The sequence below is a fragment of the Neolamprologus brichardi genome, chromosome 16 (assembly GCF_056152115.1).
Source record: "Neolamprologus brichardi isolate AB-2024 chromosome 16, ASM5615211v1, whole genome shotgun sequence".
NCBI classification, from domain to species: Eukaryota; Metazoa; Chordata; class Actinopteri; order Cichliformes; family Cichlidae; genus Neolamprologus; species Neolamprologus brichardi.
The window spans coordinates 10,761,781-10,777,300 of NC_142119.1; the positions used below are offsets into that span (position 1 = coordinate 10,761,781).

Genomic DNA, 15,520 nt, shown 5'->3' on the forward strand with positions numbered 1-15,520 from the left:
AGTGAAACACTTTGAACTTTTTCCCCTTAGTTTATTTGCTGGAGGTAGAAATCTTTGTAGATGACTTAAACACTTTGAAAATCAAGACTGGTACAGATCCTTTTTCTAATATTCATATTTTTATGTAAAAACTCATTTAAAGTCACACCTGTGACCTGTGTGATTTTAAAGCAACTCTTTAGGTGAGGTTTAACTTGACCCTTGGGATTATTTCAGCTTCTTGGGTTTTAATAAAACAGTTTTCTATTGTACATTTAAGAGAAACATAAGTGAAAGACATCAATCACCAGCAGATGTTACATAATGTGTCCCACAGCCGTATTGCCATCATAAATCCAATATTTCTGGTCATTAAAAAGTTACAGTCTAAAGCCACAACTTGTGAGTGGAGCCTCTGCATTAGCAACTCATTTCCTTTGGCTGCTAGCCTTAGAGGTCCCCTCTTCACAGACAGGAAGTGATTGTGGTTTTAGGCTCTCAGGCCACGAGCCATGAGGCAGGCGAACACCGTCATCACCATCTTAGGCTTGACTTCCACCAAGTCCTCGGGCAGCGCATACACCCGGGCGCCGATCTTCCTGGCCATGGAGATGGCGTACCTAAAGACACAGTAATTGTTGGATTAAATCTCCTGCTGCTGGCGATGCAGAGACATTTCTGAACTGATAAGTAATAAGAAGCTGTAAGAAGAGCTGTACGTACTTTGCGTTGTTGAGTTTCTCCTCGTCAGTCAGGTCTTCGGTCTTCAGCAGGTCGTACCGGATGGATCCAGGCTGGATGGTATCAATCAGGTCAAGAACCGGCATGCTGGTGCTGATGGACCGGTCCTAACCAACAACAACAGCAGAGTTAATGTAAATCTCTCATTGTTTAGTGTTACAGATGTGAAACTACACTGCTATGAGCCTGGTTGCCATCCAGAGTGTAACCAAAAACTCCCTGTTGGGTTTTTCTTCATGTTTCAGACAGAGGAGAAACTGTTAAGCAGTTTCATCAAGGCCCAGTGTAACATAAACTTGGATTATTCTGAACCACAAAGCATGCAAAGCAACTCTAGCGAAGTTCAGCAATAAAGATCTGGAGCTGGAAAAAAGTAGAATAGGTTCCCTTTAAAGCCGTGATAAATCTGTGCACAGGAAGTGATGTAATCAAGACTTTGACACTGGAGCATTTAATTGGAGGCCATGTCCATACTGTCGAGGTGTGTTACCTTAAAGCTGGAGATTGTGGATTTTCCGGCCCTTGTCAGGTTGTCGTTGACCCAGGACACGATGGTCTCATCGATCACCTTTTGCCCATCGCCAAGGTCCTCCAAGATATTCAGCGTGTACCTGGGTGCACACACAGGTAGCTTAGAGATTCCTGAATGGGGCATTTCTAAGCAGACTATAAGTTAAATAGTTTCTGGTTCCATACACCCTTCAGTGCATTACCACGCTTTCTTTAACAGCCAAACCCCCATTCAAATATCAGCTGATTTCATATCAGGATAGAACAACAGCCCTATACGTTCACATCACAGATCAGAGCAATCAAAACAAGAAGATGAGACCAAAGAGATGTGAGAGGTGGGTGAAGTGAGGTTTTACCTCCTCATGAGCTGCCAGAGCAGAGCGAGGGTGAGGGTTCGATTCCCTTCGTTCAGATCCTGACCCGCAATGCCGACCAGAGAGAACTTGGCCTCCTTCTTTCCCAGCTCCACGGCGTAGTTACAGTTCTCCAGCTGGAACGCACAAACAAAGGCTCGGGTTCAGCACGGATATGTGGATGCTTGAAATTCCTAAAATATTCGATGTCCTGTTGTTTACAGCTGGACACAGGACTCAGATCAGATGAATCCTTTCACAGATATGTGTAATGTGTCATTACAACATGCATAGTATGTGTCGTAATGACAAATGTCTTGCTGGTCGTGAGGTTGCAAAAAAAAGAAACAATTTTTTGAATGAAAACATCTTTCACAAACAATCATTGGCTGCTGTGAATGAATACAGAAGTATTTCAAGAATTCATAGTGGGATCAGGAGAGCGAACATCATTCCAAAGTTTGCATATAATATGAATGGAAATTTGAGCTTTCTAGAAAAGGCAACGTGGATTTGGTGCACGGTGTCAAATTTGATGAAAATGTTTTGGGGGGTTTCATATCCATCATAAATGGATGTCTTTCCCCTTGAACAGTGAGATGAGAGTCCTTTGAAGAACTGACACAGAAAGAGCCATCGTGTCTGACTGGAACTGTGTTGAGCTGTTGTACCTTCTTCATGTTGCTGCTCAGTTTAGGGTAAGGAGGTTTGTTGACTCTCTCCCAGTCCACTGGTACTTTGATCTTCTCGTACAGCTGGAAGATCACCAAGGCGTCGTCGATGTCTCTGCAGCACAAACAAACACATCACGCTGCTTTGGTGTTGTAATCTGGAGAATGTGTTCCTATTCTCAACATGCTGCATGTCAAAGAAGGACAGAGGAAGAGCGGTGAGGTGTCTTACGCATAGAGATGGTTGACACGAGGGTTGACTCCCAGTGAGTTCATCCAGTTCCTGAAGGTGCGCTCCTCTCTGGTTTCACCTGGAAACAAACAAACAAACAAAAAAGTCTGCTATTAAACATCCATGGCAGGAAAACTAGGGCACAGAGATTGGGAAAGTTGGGAATCTCTCACATATGAATTAAGCCCGCTTTGAGTGCTAAGCGCTTTGAGTGCTCAGAAAGAGTAGAAAAGCGCTATATAACCATCCATTTACCATTTACCATTTACCATTACCTTCGATGGAGCTCCAGTCGATGTCCTGGTTCTCTGGCTTCTTCAGAGCCGGGTATTTGTTAAACAGATTGGCAACAAAAGCCAAGTTGAGCTTAGGGTTGCCGCGGACGACATCTGTGGGCATAACGAACTGTCTGCACCCGAGCCGGTCGGCCTGGTCCAGCATGAGCTCCGCTCGCTTCAGGTCGTCTTTCTCCTGCAGAGCGAGCAGCAAGGCCGACATTAGAATGTGAGAACCAAAACCAGCTGAAAATCTGAGTTTCCTGCACTCAAAATAAGCATGTTTGGAAGAATCAGGTCTGTAGTCAACAAAGGTCTGTGCATATGTAGTTAAACTGTTCTTTTTTTTAAAAAAATTTGGCAATAAAACTAATCAATAAAGTTTGTATTTTACGTATTTGGAACGTCGCCTTTGGCTTTAAGGAATTTTATATGTTCTGATATTTTTTGTAGAACAAAGAATGAAAAATAGCATAATATAAATAATATATGCAAATGAGGCAGCAGTTTTTGTTTATATGGGCCCTGCTGATTCCTTGCTGAGTCTTTATGAGCAATCAGGGGACAGTAACACTGACTGACGTGTGTGAACTAGTCCTATAAATGGTCACTATGGCTATCAGATGCATGCTCGGGTGTCTTACCCTGAGTCCTGACATGTCAACGGCAATGGGGGGAATTCCCTCTTCGTCTCCTTTGGGTGCCACCTGGTTCAGCAGGTTGTAGTACGCCTTCGAATCCTGGAACAAACAGTTTGGAAAGGTTACCTTCTAACAGCCAAACAAAAACTTCACATTGTAGAGAAGAAAAGGTCTTTAATGTGAGTCTGTCTGTAGTACGGTATCGATGAAAAATTGATGTTGGCTGATTTTACTTTCGTTTAAGAATGAAAGTGATCACAACTCGGCTACACCAGTTCTTTTCTCCATTTGGTCTGCGGGACTCTGAGAACACAGAGTTAGACTTACTTTTGCTGATGTTGTTTAAACCCAGCATGTGTTTCTGGGCCTGAGACTGCTTATGCATTATACACAAGGCCCAGATGTGTGTGTGTGTGTGTGTGTGTGTGTGTGTGTGTGTGTGTGTGTGATCACCTTGATGTCGTTGCTGAAGTTGTTGATCTTGCCACAGCCCGCCTCCTCCAGGTGATAGTTGGCCCAACGCAACAGCAGCTCCTCGGGGGAAAGTTTCATCAGATCCTCAAGACTCTCTCCATCCCGCAGCAGAGCGATCAGAGCTGCACGCATGTGTTCAGATGTTAAAAACATCCTCATGTGCATGGAGTGAGTATAGATTAGCTGGTTAGCAACTGAAAAGTAGCTGATGGCTTTGGTTTTACTTTTGTCTTAAATACATGAATCTAATTCTCAGCAAGTAAATAATATCACTTCCAAAGTATTTTTTTTAACATCTGTGGTCATTTTTTAGTCTATTTTTAGCTTTCATTGTATTCTAAATGAGAAACACGCGCACCTTCATTCCTGCTGAGCTCAATGTCAGCGAACAGCCCGATCTTGATGACCTGCCACAGCAGACCCAGGACCAGGTGCTGCCTGCCCTCCTTCAGGTCCTCAGCTCCAATGTTCACCACATGGCAGCCAATGGCTGATGCCGAGTTCAGGGCCAGGTTCAGGTTCTCCTGTTAGATCAAGCAGTAAGATATCCCACGCACAGAGACTCTGTTAGACTGCTGATTGTGCACAGTGGTGGGTAAAGAAGATGAAAAGCTTTGCCAGAATCAAGGAGAGTCTCACCTGGATGGTGAAGGGTGTGAGCTTTTTCTTGTTGATTGTTCTCTCATCGATGGTGTCGGCTACAGACAGGTTGATCATTTTACTATCAAGAGAGGAAAAACATCCAGATTGATAACGGAACTGTTTTCTTTCCCCCAATTTGAAAGTAGAACTGATGAAGGCTACTTTCATTTCTTTTTTTTTTAATGTCCCTGAAGCTAAGATATCTCAGCAAAGAAGTACAGAGGGGTAGAAGTTCAAAAGTGCATTCCCAGTTCAAAAGCTTGTATCTGTGATGGTATGATGGAGAATTAGTGCTTATGGAATTGGAAACTTGTACATCTGTATGACGTCTTTAAGGAAGCCCCTGATCAGACACGGCTAAGCTGCACTGCATCTATTACAACAGGTTGTGTAAGAATCCAGGTGCTGATGCAACATGTCATGAAACAAAAAGCAAATACAAAAAAGTGACAAGTTTACAGACTGTTGCTAAAAGCAGAGATGCAACACAGTGATAAACATAGCACTGTCACAACTCTTTTAGACCTGTTGCTTCCAAAAATGAGGTAGTAAAATGTCCCAGTTTAAACATTTGTTTCCTGTGTTCTCTTGTGAATAAAATATACATTTAAGAGATCTAAAAATTATAAAGTTGTCTTCTTTTTGGAGTTGGATTTCTCATTTAAACTTTTAAATTTGCTCAAATTTTCAGTTTATAACCAGCCAGTAAAGTTATTATAGCTATTTAAAACTGAAGTAATATCCAACCCAAGCTCTGTAAAAATTATGCAAACTGGGTCAACCCCTGTATGTAAACCCGTGACTTAAGTTTTCAGGAAGTCAGCTTTTGTTCCTGTGAAAGATAACGTACCAGAGAACGATCCCATCTCCCATGGCGGTGAACAGGTCGTTGGTGTTAGGATCCATGGGCAGAACATGTTTGCAGTCTGGATCCTTCTCCAGAGCTTTATTGATCCAGTTCACAAAGGCTACCTTTTCCTCCTCTGCAGAACAAAAAAAGCAAATTAAAGTGAGCAGCTGGATGATCATCTGCATCAACCACGTGCAAAATATTAACAAAATTGATTTTTTGTTTCTTTTTATAAACATATGTGTGTCAGACTTTGGTGTCTGATTCATTCAGATGTTTTTCTCAGGCAAGTTCAACAATCCACACATATAACAACAGATGTACTTTACTCTGACTCAGACTATTAGAATTTTCTATCGGTGGCCTCATTTATCCTGATGCGTTTCATTTATACAGGTTAGCATCTCATATTAAATAATAGGTTTGTTTTATTGTTTACATAAACACTTTTAAGCTTGGTTGGCATCAAATCAAGTGAACTACTGATATGAAAACTCTCCAGTAATGTCTAATGTATTCAGATGGTTTGGGTGTGTGTGTGTGTGTGTGTGTGTGTTTCCATATCTTTGTGGGGACCAAAAATTTGAATGTTACTATGCTTACGGGAACCAACAGACCTTATGGAGTCAAAATGCCTGTCCCCACAAGGTTGAAGGCATTTTTGAGACTCAAAATGTGGTTTTAGTGTCAGGCTTACAGTTAGGTTATGGTTAGGTTAAGGGTTAAGCATTCATTTTTGATGGTTAGGGTAAGCGGCAAGGGAGAAAGCGTGATATCAATTTGATGGCCCTACTAAGATATGAAAACACGACTGTGTGTGTGCTGACCTGAGTACGAGTGCTGAGTGCCAGTCTGCTCTGAGGTTCCTGCCACATTACAGATGCCCTCCTTCTTGGTGATTGCTTTCTTGAAGGTCTTTGCAACCTCTGCACTCTTTAGTCCATGGACAATCTGGAGATAGGAACAAGAAAGAAAGGTCATTTATGCAGTAGGCATGAAGTGAGTGATCAACACACTATGTCTGCACTGTGTATTTGTCTGATCATTCTACAGTAAACTCACTTCAGTAAACTTATCAAAGTTGAGCTCTTCGCTGCTCTTGCTCAGCTCCTGGATCATCTCTCTGACTCTGTAGCCCGGCAGTGAAAGGTTGGCGGCCTTGAGGACAGCATCAAGCTCATCCTTGCTGATAATGCCGTCATTGTCCACATCTGGAGGAGGACGGAGGGGAAAGCACAACTTTAAAGAGGGTCCATTAAACTTTCCCTATAAAGTCTCATACAATGAAGACAGTAAAGTAACTCATGTGAGCCACTCTGAATGGCTCAGGCACAGCTCTGTATGATGTCAGGTGGATATCCTTAATATGGTCATCTCAGGCACACAGCGGGTGGGTGGAGCTTCTGTGCGCCCAAATCATCTCCTCTTCAACTCCAACCAATCAGAAGAAAATGGAGTGAAGCTGAAATCATCATGCAAAGCTAGTCTATTCACTCTGCCAACGGTGCAGATTGCACACTTCTCTCTAACACAACGTCCGGCCTGAAATATTAATCATAGGTATTGTTTCATTATCTAACTTCATGTCCGGTGTGTAACTTCCTTCTCATCTCTGTGGCTGCACAGGCTGCTGAGATTACACATCATCCTTACTTAAATATTCAAAATGGTATTAGTTTAAACTGTTGCTGTGTCTTCTTAGGGATCTCTTCCTTACATGGCATTTGTATTTATTTGAATGGTAACTGTATGAAATTTGGAATGATCAAATCTTTGTCATGAGAAAAAAGAAAATTACTATTAGAGGAAAGACGGCCAAGTCTGACTTTTCCCACTCACCCAGGACATTTTAAACACACTAACAGAGTCAAAGTCTTACATCTTTTGAGCACACCGTCAGAGATCCTCTGAACATCAGACTTTCAGTCACTTTAATTTTAAAACTGTAATTTTAAAACGGTATACACTGTATATTTTGTGTATTTACTATTTCACTCTTATTGCCTGTTCTTATTGTCCTTATCTTCAACGTTATGCTGCTCTGTTGTTTGTTAATTGCTCCTTGGGGATAAATAAAGTCTTTCTGATTCTGATTCATCTTACCAATTTTAGTGAACGCTTCTCTAAGATCCTCCAGCTCCTCTGCAGTGATCGGTGGGGCGGCCATGTTGAAGCGTGAATCAGTAGAGGAACCTGAAACTGGCACAAGAGAAAAAAACATCCTTAAATTTAAAAGTCAAAGCCTGTCAGCACCGAGGAGCATGTAAGCAAGGACCATGTGGTGGAGAAAGAAAGAGGAAATTCAAAGATGGTATCCTGATTTTCTACTGTGAAGCAAACTGCTCAGTTCTCATTTCTGCCAGTGTAAAACTTCCTGCTTGTGCTTCACTTCCTGCCTGACAGACAAAAGCCTCTCTGTTCATTACTGCTGCGTGTGTAATAAGATCAGAGCATTCTGAGGTCCCCCAGGTAACCTTTAACCACCCATAGTCAAGTCGCAAGTACACACAAATTCTTTGCCAAAAGAGGAAACAGCACAGTGATGCTCTGGTTCACAAAAACCCTGTTTAGTAACCAGAATCTTTTCATTCACATTAAGCTGCGTCTGCATTTGTAGATGGCGGTTGTCTAGTCGACATTCAAGCCTCCAGTTTTGTAATCACCACCTCATCATATGTCAATCAAAAGTATCCTTTGCTCTCATTGGTGGTTGCATCAGCGGCTCACCTTGAAGCTGAACTTGGAAACTGCCTATTTTTGTTTCACCCAACACAACACTGCTGGTCTCTTCCTGCGTGGACGTCTCTGAAGAACATTTCTAGAATCACGGTCCCTCTACCAACCCGTGCAGTAAATAAAGGGTCTACCCAAAGCTGTGCAACAACAACAAGTCTCACTCTATGGGGTGGTACTTTTTAATCGCTGAGAATCTTTTGAGGTACTGAGTGTAGCCACTGGTTTAGCAGCAGCTACCATCGCTTCAGTAAATCAAGGAATCGCTCTATGCATCTCTGTTAGTCTAGCTTGTTTGGACATAAATCAAATGGATTAGGGTCGTCTCATTTTGACGGTATTTTCTCTGCTGCTAGGCAATCAGTGGGCGGAGCCATCACCCCTACTACTGGGCATCAAAAGAGGTTCTTATGCTAAAAGATTTGATTTGTGATGTAACAGAAAATTCAGATGATTGCAGTTTAGAGCCAAAGAGAATTAGCTCAGAGACCACAAGCTGCAGCTGTCTGAGAATTTACATTTCTGGGTGTTATCATTACTGATTTGATTTATAGTCAAAGACGACGTTACCCTGTTTGAATCTGTGATAAATGATGAACCACAATTTAAGCTAGTGATTAAATTAAGAAGAATTAAACTAATTTATTTAGTTTTTGAGAGCTGATGAAGAGATCAAGAGATGGATGGATCGATGGCATGTTCAAACTCTGTCTAGCTTTCATTTGGGGACAAACATCCACCAGGAACTGGAGACAGAGATCAGCAAACAGAAACTCCCACACCATGTTGTTGCATGCAAAAATGCTGCAGTAGAGCTAATGATGTTTTATGTGTAAGCTGACTCTCAGCTGCAGAAGGCACATTTTGCTCCTTGGATGTAGAAGTTTTAGTTCTGAGGACCGGTGGGAGCCCATCATCCTGAGCCTTTCAGCCTCTGTCTAAAACAGCTTCTTGGACGCAACAACACAGTCAGGTTTTACTCCTTTAGATGTTCTTTACTCACAAAAAAGTTGAAATTCGCAGAGAGGAACTGAGCAACTGCAGATGGGATCGATGATCTCAGTTCAGTGGGGAAGTTTGAGGTCACGTCGCAAATGAGGCAGAGCAGTGCCAAACTTCAGACTGCAAGTGTGGAAACTTTGACTATTTGTAACATTTACTTCTGATGCTGTAATGTGACAGAAGGAACTTTATTTCACCGTTCTGCCAGTTTTGGTTTAACACTCTAGATACAGATTTAAATATTCATGTACTATTTACGCCACCGAGTAAACCTAATGTTTCCAGTGTCCCTTAGGCAACAGAGAGACTCAATGAACAGAAATCATTGCATTATATTCTCCTTGCACTATCATGCGTTGCATTTTTAAAGAACGCGATTTAACTGGAGCGCTGTCGATTTTTGCAGCCAAACAGTCACGTTGACAATGACCACATGTGTTCATGACCTGTTTCTTTTTTGCTTATTAGAAAGGAAAAAGCTGCAGATAAGGAAGAGTGAAGCAGTTCTGAGTAGCTGCCAATCACATGTCACACAGGACGTTATATTTCAGTCTGTGATGATTCACTCCGAGCATTTGTCGACTTCAGATCCTTTTTTTGGCAGTCGAATGTGAAGAGGCACACAAAGTAACATTTAAGACAAAAAGAGGAAAGGGGGTACAACAGATTTATAGGGAAGACAGTTTGATAATGACTTTATTAATAAAATTGTTGGATGAAAAGCAACCTGATGTAAGGGATGATAAGATAAGGCAAATTGCTGTAAAATGCATATCGATTTACTAGATGGTGTCGCAGTGTAAAGAGAAGTGTCTCAGCCTGCGTTTCCATGTTATGCAATTGAAGGATACTGATGAAAGATAAGTAACTGATTGCAGACAGCTGTAAGATAATGACGAAATACTTTGTTTAAAATGACTGTTGTAAAATGACCTGTTATACCAATGTTAATGAGGGGCAGCCAGTCAAAAGAAAGCTGCCTTAAAATGAGTAAAATTAGCTGATTTCAGGTGATCTATCCAAGATAGGGTAAATAAAGACGCAGCTAATATTGGTATGAGTCAGAATATGTAAATGTGTAAAAACACCCAAACTTCTTCTCCTTTTCTTTTTCCCCATGAATGCTAAAACCGCTAAAGCTAACCCCACTGAGCTACAAGTGACGAAAACAAATAAAGAAAGACTTAATGATGCACGTTTGTGGATCAGATCCATAGAGATGACAGGTTACAGATGTATGAATCATTTGGATTGAACTGTGCAGGTTACAGTAAATGTTTCTCAGCCTCAAGTGGGCAACAGTGAAATGTCCTTCATGGAGGGCCGGACTGGGTTTTGTTTAATTGTTTGTAAAGAGTGAGAATAGGTGTAGGAGATGATTAGGTCCTTTCTGCAGCAGCCCTTTGGACATGGAAGCAAGGCACTCAGATACACTAATAAAAAGATTCCTCGCCCGCAATGAACATGAAACAATAATTATGAGAACAATGCAACTGAAATATATAAAAGGTTAATTTATTCAAATAATTCATGATTAAGGAAAATGTGCCTGGTGTAAACTGAATTTGTACCAATCAAGTAAATTTCATTTGGGAAGATTCCATTAAATGTAGCATTTCACATTTACTTGTGTAACTAAATTATTTGGGAAACTTACATGTAATTAAATTAGTTAGCAATAAACACAGCCTGAAGTCAGCAATAGATAGATCTATAGATAGTTACATAGATGTTACAGCAGCATGATAAAGGATAAAAATAGTGCAGTCTAAGATATACAAAGATAAACAACATAGTTAGAGAAATGTGCCACAAGCACCCAAAAATGGCCTTATAAGGGCTTTATACTGTTAGATTATTTATACTATTAAATTTGGGCAGATTCTTTTTCTTTTTTTCGAGCGTGGGTGAATGACAAACTCAACCACTGGCAATCATTAGCCGCTGCTAATATGTCTGCTCTGGCACTCTTATTTCGATTTTGGAGCCAAATTCACCATGTGCACACACGTAAGCTTTTCATATCTTTTAGGTATGAGAATTAGCTTTGAGCCGCTGAAAATCAAGCGGCCTGTTAGACAGCAGCCAGCAGTCAGAAGCAGAAATGAAACTCAGCCCAGCAAAAGTACGGGTCTTAACACTTTTAATGTGCTAAAAGTCTTGTAATGGGTCATGGAAATGAAATGACTCAGCTTGGCCTTTATGGTGCAAAGTGTCGCTGAGCTCTTCTGCACTGATGCTCTTCCATGATCTGCCTCAAACTATCTTTTTTTTTCTCTGTGGCAAGAAGTTCCAGTTTCTTTTCACAGTTTTATTTTTAGAGATTTTTTATATCAACCATTTCTGACTGATTTAGCATCTGCATGCATGAGTTCTCCTTTTGTTGCTAATATTGTTTTCCTTCTGAAAACTTTAACCGTTTTAAAAACAGGGTTTACGGTTCACACGGTTTAACTTTCTCATGTACATGGGTCATGAGTCTGTGTGTATTTCAGACTTTTCCCAGCACTGCTTTGTATCTTGACTCTGGCTAACACCTGGACTAAACAGCATTTATAGTAAAACAACAACAAAAAAAACATTAAAATCTAAAGTTAGTTACACATGAATGTTGAGTCTGAAATCTCCTAGTGTAATTTCTAACATAGTTAAAATAGTGAAGTGTTGCTGAAGCTTTGATGATTTAGGATTAATAAATCTCACCCCAGCGAGAGGCGGGGCATGCACTAGCCAAGTCGTCAGGCTGTCGCAGAGCTGACACACAGAAGCAATCAGACAACCACGCTCACATTCACACCTACACCCCAATATGCACGTCTCTGAACCCAAAACGAACCCACGCAGACATGAGGAGAACGTGCAAGCTCCACGCTGAGAGGCCCCAGCTGGGATTTGTACCAGTTCTTCTGCTGTGAGGTGACCCTGCACCACTGCGCCACCTGATATTAAAACAATCTAACTGTAAAGATTTCCACCTTCCACTTTGAAAATAATCGGAGAACATGCCACCAAAAGCTCTGCACGCTGCTATGGTGAGCTGACGTCATTACAGAGAAAAGCGTGGGGGGAAAACATGATGCAATCAGGTCATTTTAGTGTGTTCCATGTGTTAAAGTGAGGGCGGTACGTTTCCTCACTGCAGCATTGCACATCCCATGTTTCGTGCATGCTTCCATTTGTTTAACAAAGCCTCACACCACAGGAAACGCTTTTACACCTATGTTTCTCCTCATTTCCATCTGGCCTTTTAATGGCCTGCAGCGGCACGATCTAAAACATGCAACACTAGCAAGCATCAAGAATTTCCTGCACTGAATGTGGACGTGTTACTTCATCTGTGGGCAAGCATCCTGTTTCATCAGAATATTGCATGATTGACAAGTAAAATCAAATAGCAAAGTAGTGTAGCAGAAGTATTATTATTCGGTAAACATGAGTAGAAATACTTTAAAAAGCTGCAAAAAGCACAAAGAAAGAGGGCCGTCTCTAAGCATCATGGCCCCGATCTCATCTCACCCCACCCTGAGAGCATTTACACATATTAGTGCGCATCGTCCAAGCAGCTCTGAGTTAACTGTATCCACAGCTTAGCATCTTCTCCAATCATAAAGTATTAATCGCTTGTCCTGAGATGATCTCTAAATTTCTGCCCACCCATTGCTACCTTAAAGGGATTTTTTTTGCAGTTGAAGTTTGAAAACCGCAAACTTCCTTTTTCAGCTCTCTGCACTGTTCCTCTCCCCCATGCAGGCCTCACTCTGCTTCTAACTGCTCTTATTGTTTAATTTATGTATGGCAGGTGTTAAATGATTAAAGGCAACATGCACGCTGTAAACAAGGCGTTTAGGTTTGAAGCAAACAAGGTTTGGAGTTTTGTGCTGTTGGTTTCTAAAGCAGGGCAGGCTTTAATGAATACAGCAGCAAAACTGAGCTGCAGTCAAGAAAGATCCAGCTTCAGTACTAAAATCAATGGCTGTGCAGCTATATATGTGATAATACATCATTACAAAGATGATTACAAAAGAAAAATCTGAGTCTTTCTCTCACCCTGCAGTTACGCCTTCAGGAAATACCTGCGTGGATTAGAAGCCGCCTGCCCTCTACCTTCTTTACCTGAGAGACGTAGTGAGGAAGCTGATCTCTGGGCTCGGAGGGTTACACTTGTCGTCCGTCTTTATCTCTTTCGTCCTCAGTCGGTTCTTCTGGCTGCTGTGCTGCTCACTGCTTTTCAGACAGCGCACTGAGTTGGGACCGAAAGCAGGGCAACGACGCATCTATTCAAATCTAAGAGGAAGGAAGTGACATGCAACACTTGAAACTAGAAACAGGAATGAAAGGCGTTTTTTGTCTTTATATGGCAATGCACGGTGGCTACAAGTCAAGGTGACCCCCCACCGCTAAAGGTTTGAAGCTTCTTTTACAGTTTTTGAGCAGTCGCCGGAGCGGTCGCCGTGGGCGTTTAGGTGTCGCAGGACTCCAGTGGTATCATTTAAAACATTGTGACATCAAAAAAAAGGTGTTAGTTAAAAGAAACAAATTCAGTAGATGAATCAATACTGAAGAAATGTGGGCAAGTAGTTTTTCTCTGTCACCTTATATCATTTAGTATGTACTTATTTAATCTGCAGTTTCATTTTTATTTGGATATAATTGTGGTTGTTAGTGAGAGATAAAGCAAGGAAGGAAGCTGAGAGGCAGGTAAAGACAAAAAGTAGAGAAAGACTACTAACAGAGAGCTGGAGTTACAGAGAGCTATGCACGGAGGAACAGTTAGGTAGCTACAGACACATAAACTACAGCTGTGCTGTGAAAAAGAATATTTTCATGCCCACCGGTAAAAAACTAAGTGTGGCATTAATGCTTCCATAGAAACTAAGAGGCTAAGTATCAAGTGCAGTTAATTAAACGACCATCAAAAAGTGTGAGCACCTCTAAAAAGCAGAGGTTGTGGCAGTTTGCAGGTCTGGAGTAGTTAAGTGCAGGGGTGTGTCAGCACAGTGCATCAACCTTCCCAAAGTTCCAGCAAATTCCCTCCAAAGTCAGACTGTGCAATTCTCAGAGAACCTGCAAAAATACACAACAGAAAAACAATGTCAGACTTTAAAGACTGCAGCTAGCATGATGGCACAATTAGAAAAAGACTGAACAAATATGTCTTGTTTGGAAGGTTTGCCAGGAGAGAGTCTCAGCTCTCTAAAAAGTACATCTCAGCACAAACCACAAAGACGTCTGGAACAATGTCCTTTAGATAGATGAGACCAAAGTGAAGATGTTTGACCATAAAGCACAGCACTGTATTTGGAGAAACCCAAACACAGTTAATTAGCACAAACACCTCACACCGGCTGTCAAACACGGTGGTGGAAGGGTCATGATTTGGTCACAGGACCTGGGCACATTGGTGTCACTGAGTCACCGCGAACTATTCGAGAGTCAAATGTGTGACCATCTATCTGATATCTAATGATCCCAAGCATACCCATCAAATCTACAATAGAATGGCTGAAAAAGAAAGGAATTGAGCTTGTGTAATGGCGGAGTCAAAGTCCAGACCTCAGTCTGACTGAAATCTTGTGGTAGAAACTCAAGAGAGCAGTGCGCAGACAAAAAACCTCAAACTTCAACAAAGTGAAACAACATTACAAAGAAATTGGACCAAAATAACTCCACAATAATATGAGATACCAAGTCATAGAGAAAAGATTACTTCAACTTATTGTACTTAGTGCACTTTGTTTTTCACAGGATTGCTCAGAGTCCTCTGAAAACTCTCTTTTTCATGACATGATACAGTACTGTGCAAAAGTCTTGAGCCACCCCTCACTTTTTTATAAAACGGAAAATAGGTGCAGTGATTTATGGAAACGTGCAATTGTATCCTTGTAACTACCCTGAAAGTCCATATTTGGCATGGCCACCTTTATTCTTCAGCAAAGCCTGAAAACTCATAGGTAAGCTACTAAGTAATTTGTGTAATCTCCAAAAGTTGATTCTGTTCATCTGGATGTAGTTTTTTCAATGGGAGAAACGTTTTGTCACTCATCCAAGTGACTTCTTCAGTCTCAGCTGACTGCAGGTTTCCCCAATCTTATAAACAGTATAATTTGCATAATGACTGAAACCAGCCCACTGAAGGAACAATAGGCTGGGAGGTCAGTTCCTTCATCATAATTATGCAAATTCTCATGACCACTGATCAAAAGCCCACTGATCAATGTCCATGAGTACCATTCACAGAGATTTGGGGAATGGCTGCAATCACAGCATTGTACAATGGCAAAAGATGTACCCTTAGGCCGCCTCCTCGATTCAGAGATGGTCTTTCCCTTTTCATGTAAATGGCCTCCTTGACTCCACGCTTAAACCAGCGGGAGGGGAGGAACGCTGGTTTGAACGCTGAGTCAAGGAGGCCAC

The 15,520-nt window shown here is 41.5% G+C and overlaps 1 protein-coding gene across 2 annotated transcripts; it reads right to left on the reverse strand.

Moving 5' to 3' along the window:
• Positions 1-10: 10 nt before the first annotated feature.
• Positions 11-13,373, reverse strand: lcp1 (lymphocyte cytosolic protein 1 (L-plastin)). Of its 2 annotated transcripts, none has more exons than XM_006806403.3 (16): positions 13,220-13,373; positions 7,475-7,570; positions 6,434-6,582; positions 6,199-6,322; positions 5,372-5,504; positions 4,519-4,600; positions 4,238-4,403; positions 3,859-4,001; positions 3,409-3,504; positions 2,765-2,960; positions 2,490-2,568; positions 2,258-2,372; positions 1,590-1,723; positions 1,211-1,331; positions 703-827; positions 11-599 (listed from the first exon to the last, which is right to left on the reverse strand). In XM_006806403.3, exons 2-16 carry the CDS (start codon positions 7,536-7,538, stop codon positions 470-472), a joined length of 1,857 nt encoding a protein of 618 aa, XP_006806466.1. In that variant the 5' UTR covers positions 7,539-7,570; positions 13,220-13,373; the 3' UTR covers positions 11-469. The 2 variants fall into 2 exon arrangements, with proteins under 2 accessions (XP_006806466.1, XP_006806467.1); XM_006806404.2 differs by lacking the exon at positions 13,220-13,373 and adding an exon at positions 13,154-13,215.
• Positions 13,374-15,520: the final 2,147 nt, after the last annotated feature.

Coding starts and splice junctions, on each gene's coding strand:
- lcp1 (XM_006806403.3), bottom strand. CDS start 7,538: ATGGCCGCCCCACCGATCACTGCAGAGGAGCTGGAGGATCTTAGAGAA. Junction 6,323..6,433: donor ACTTTGATAAGTTTACTGAA/GTGAGTTTACTG, acceptor TCCTATCTCCAG/ATTGTCCATGGACTAAAGAG. Junction 1,724..2,257: donor TGAGCAGCAACATGAAGAAG/GTACAACAGCTC, acceptor TGTGCGTTCCAG/CTGGAGAACTGTAACTACGC.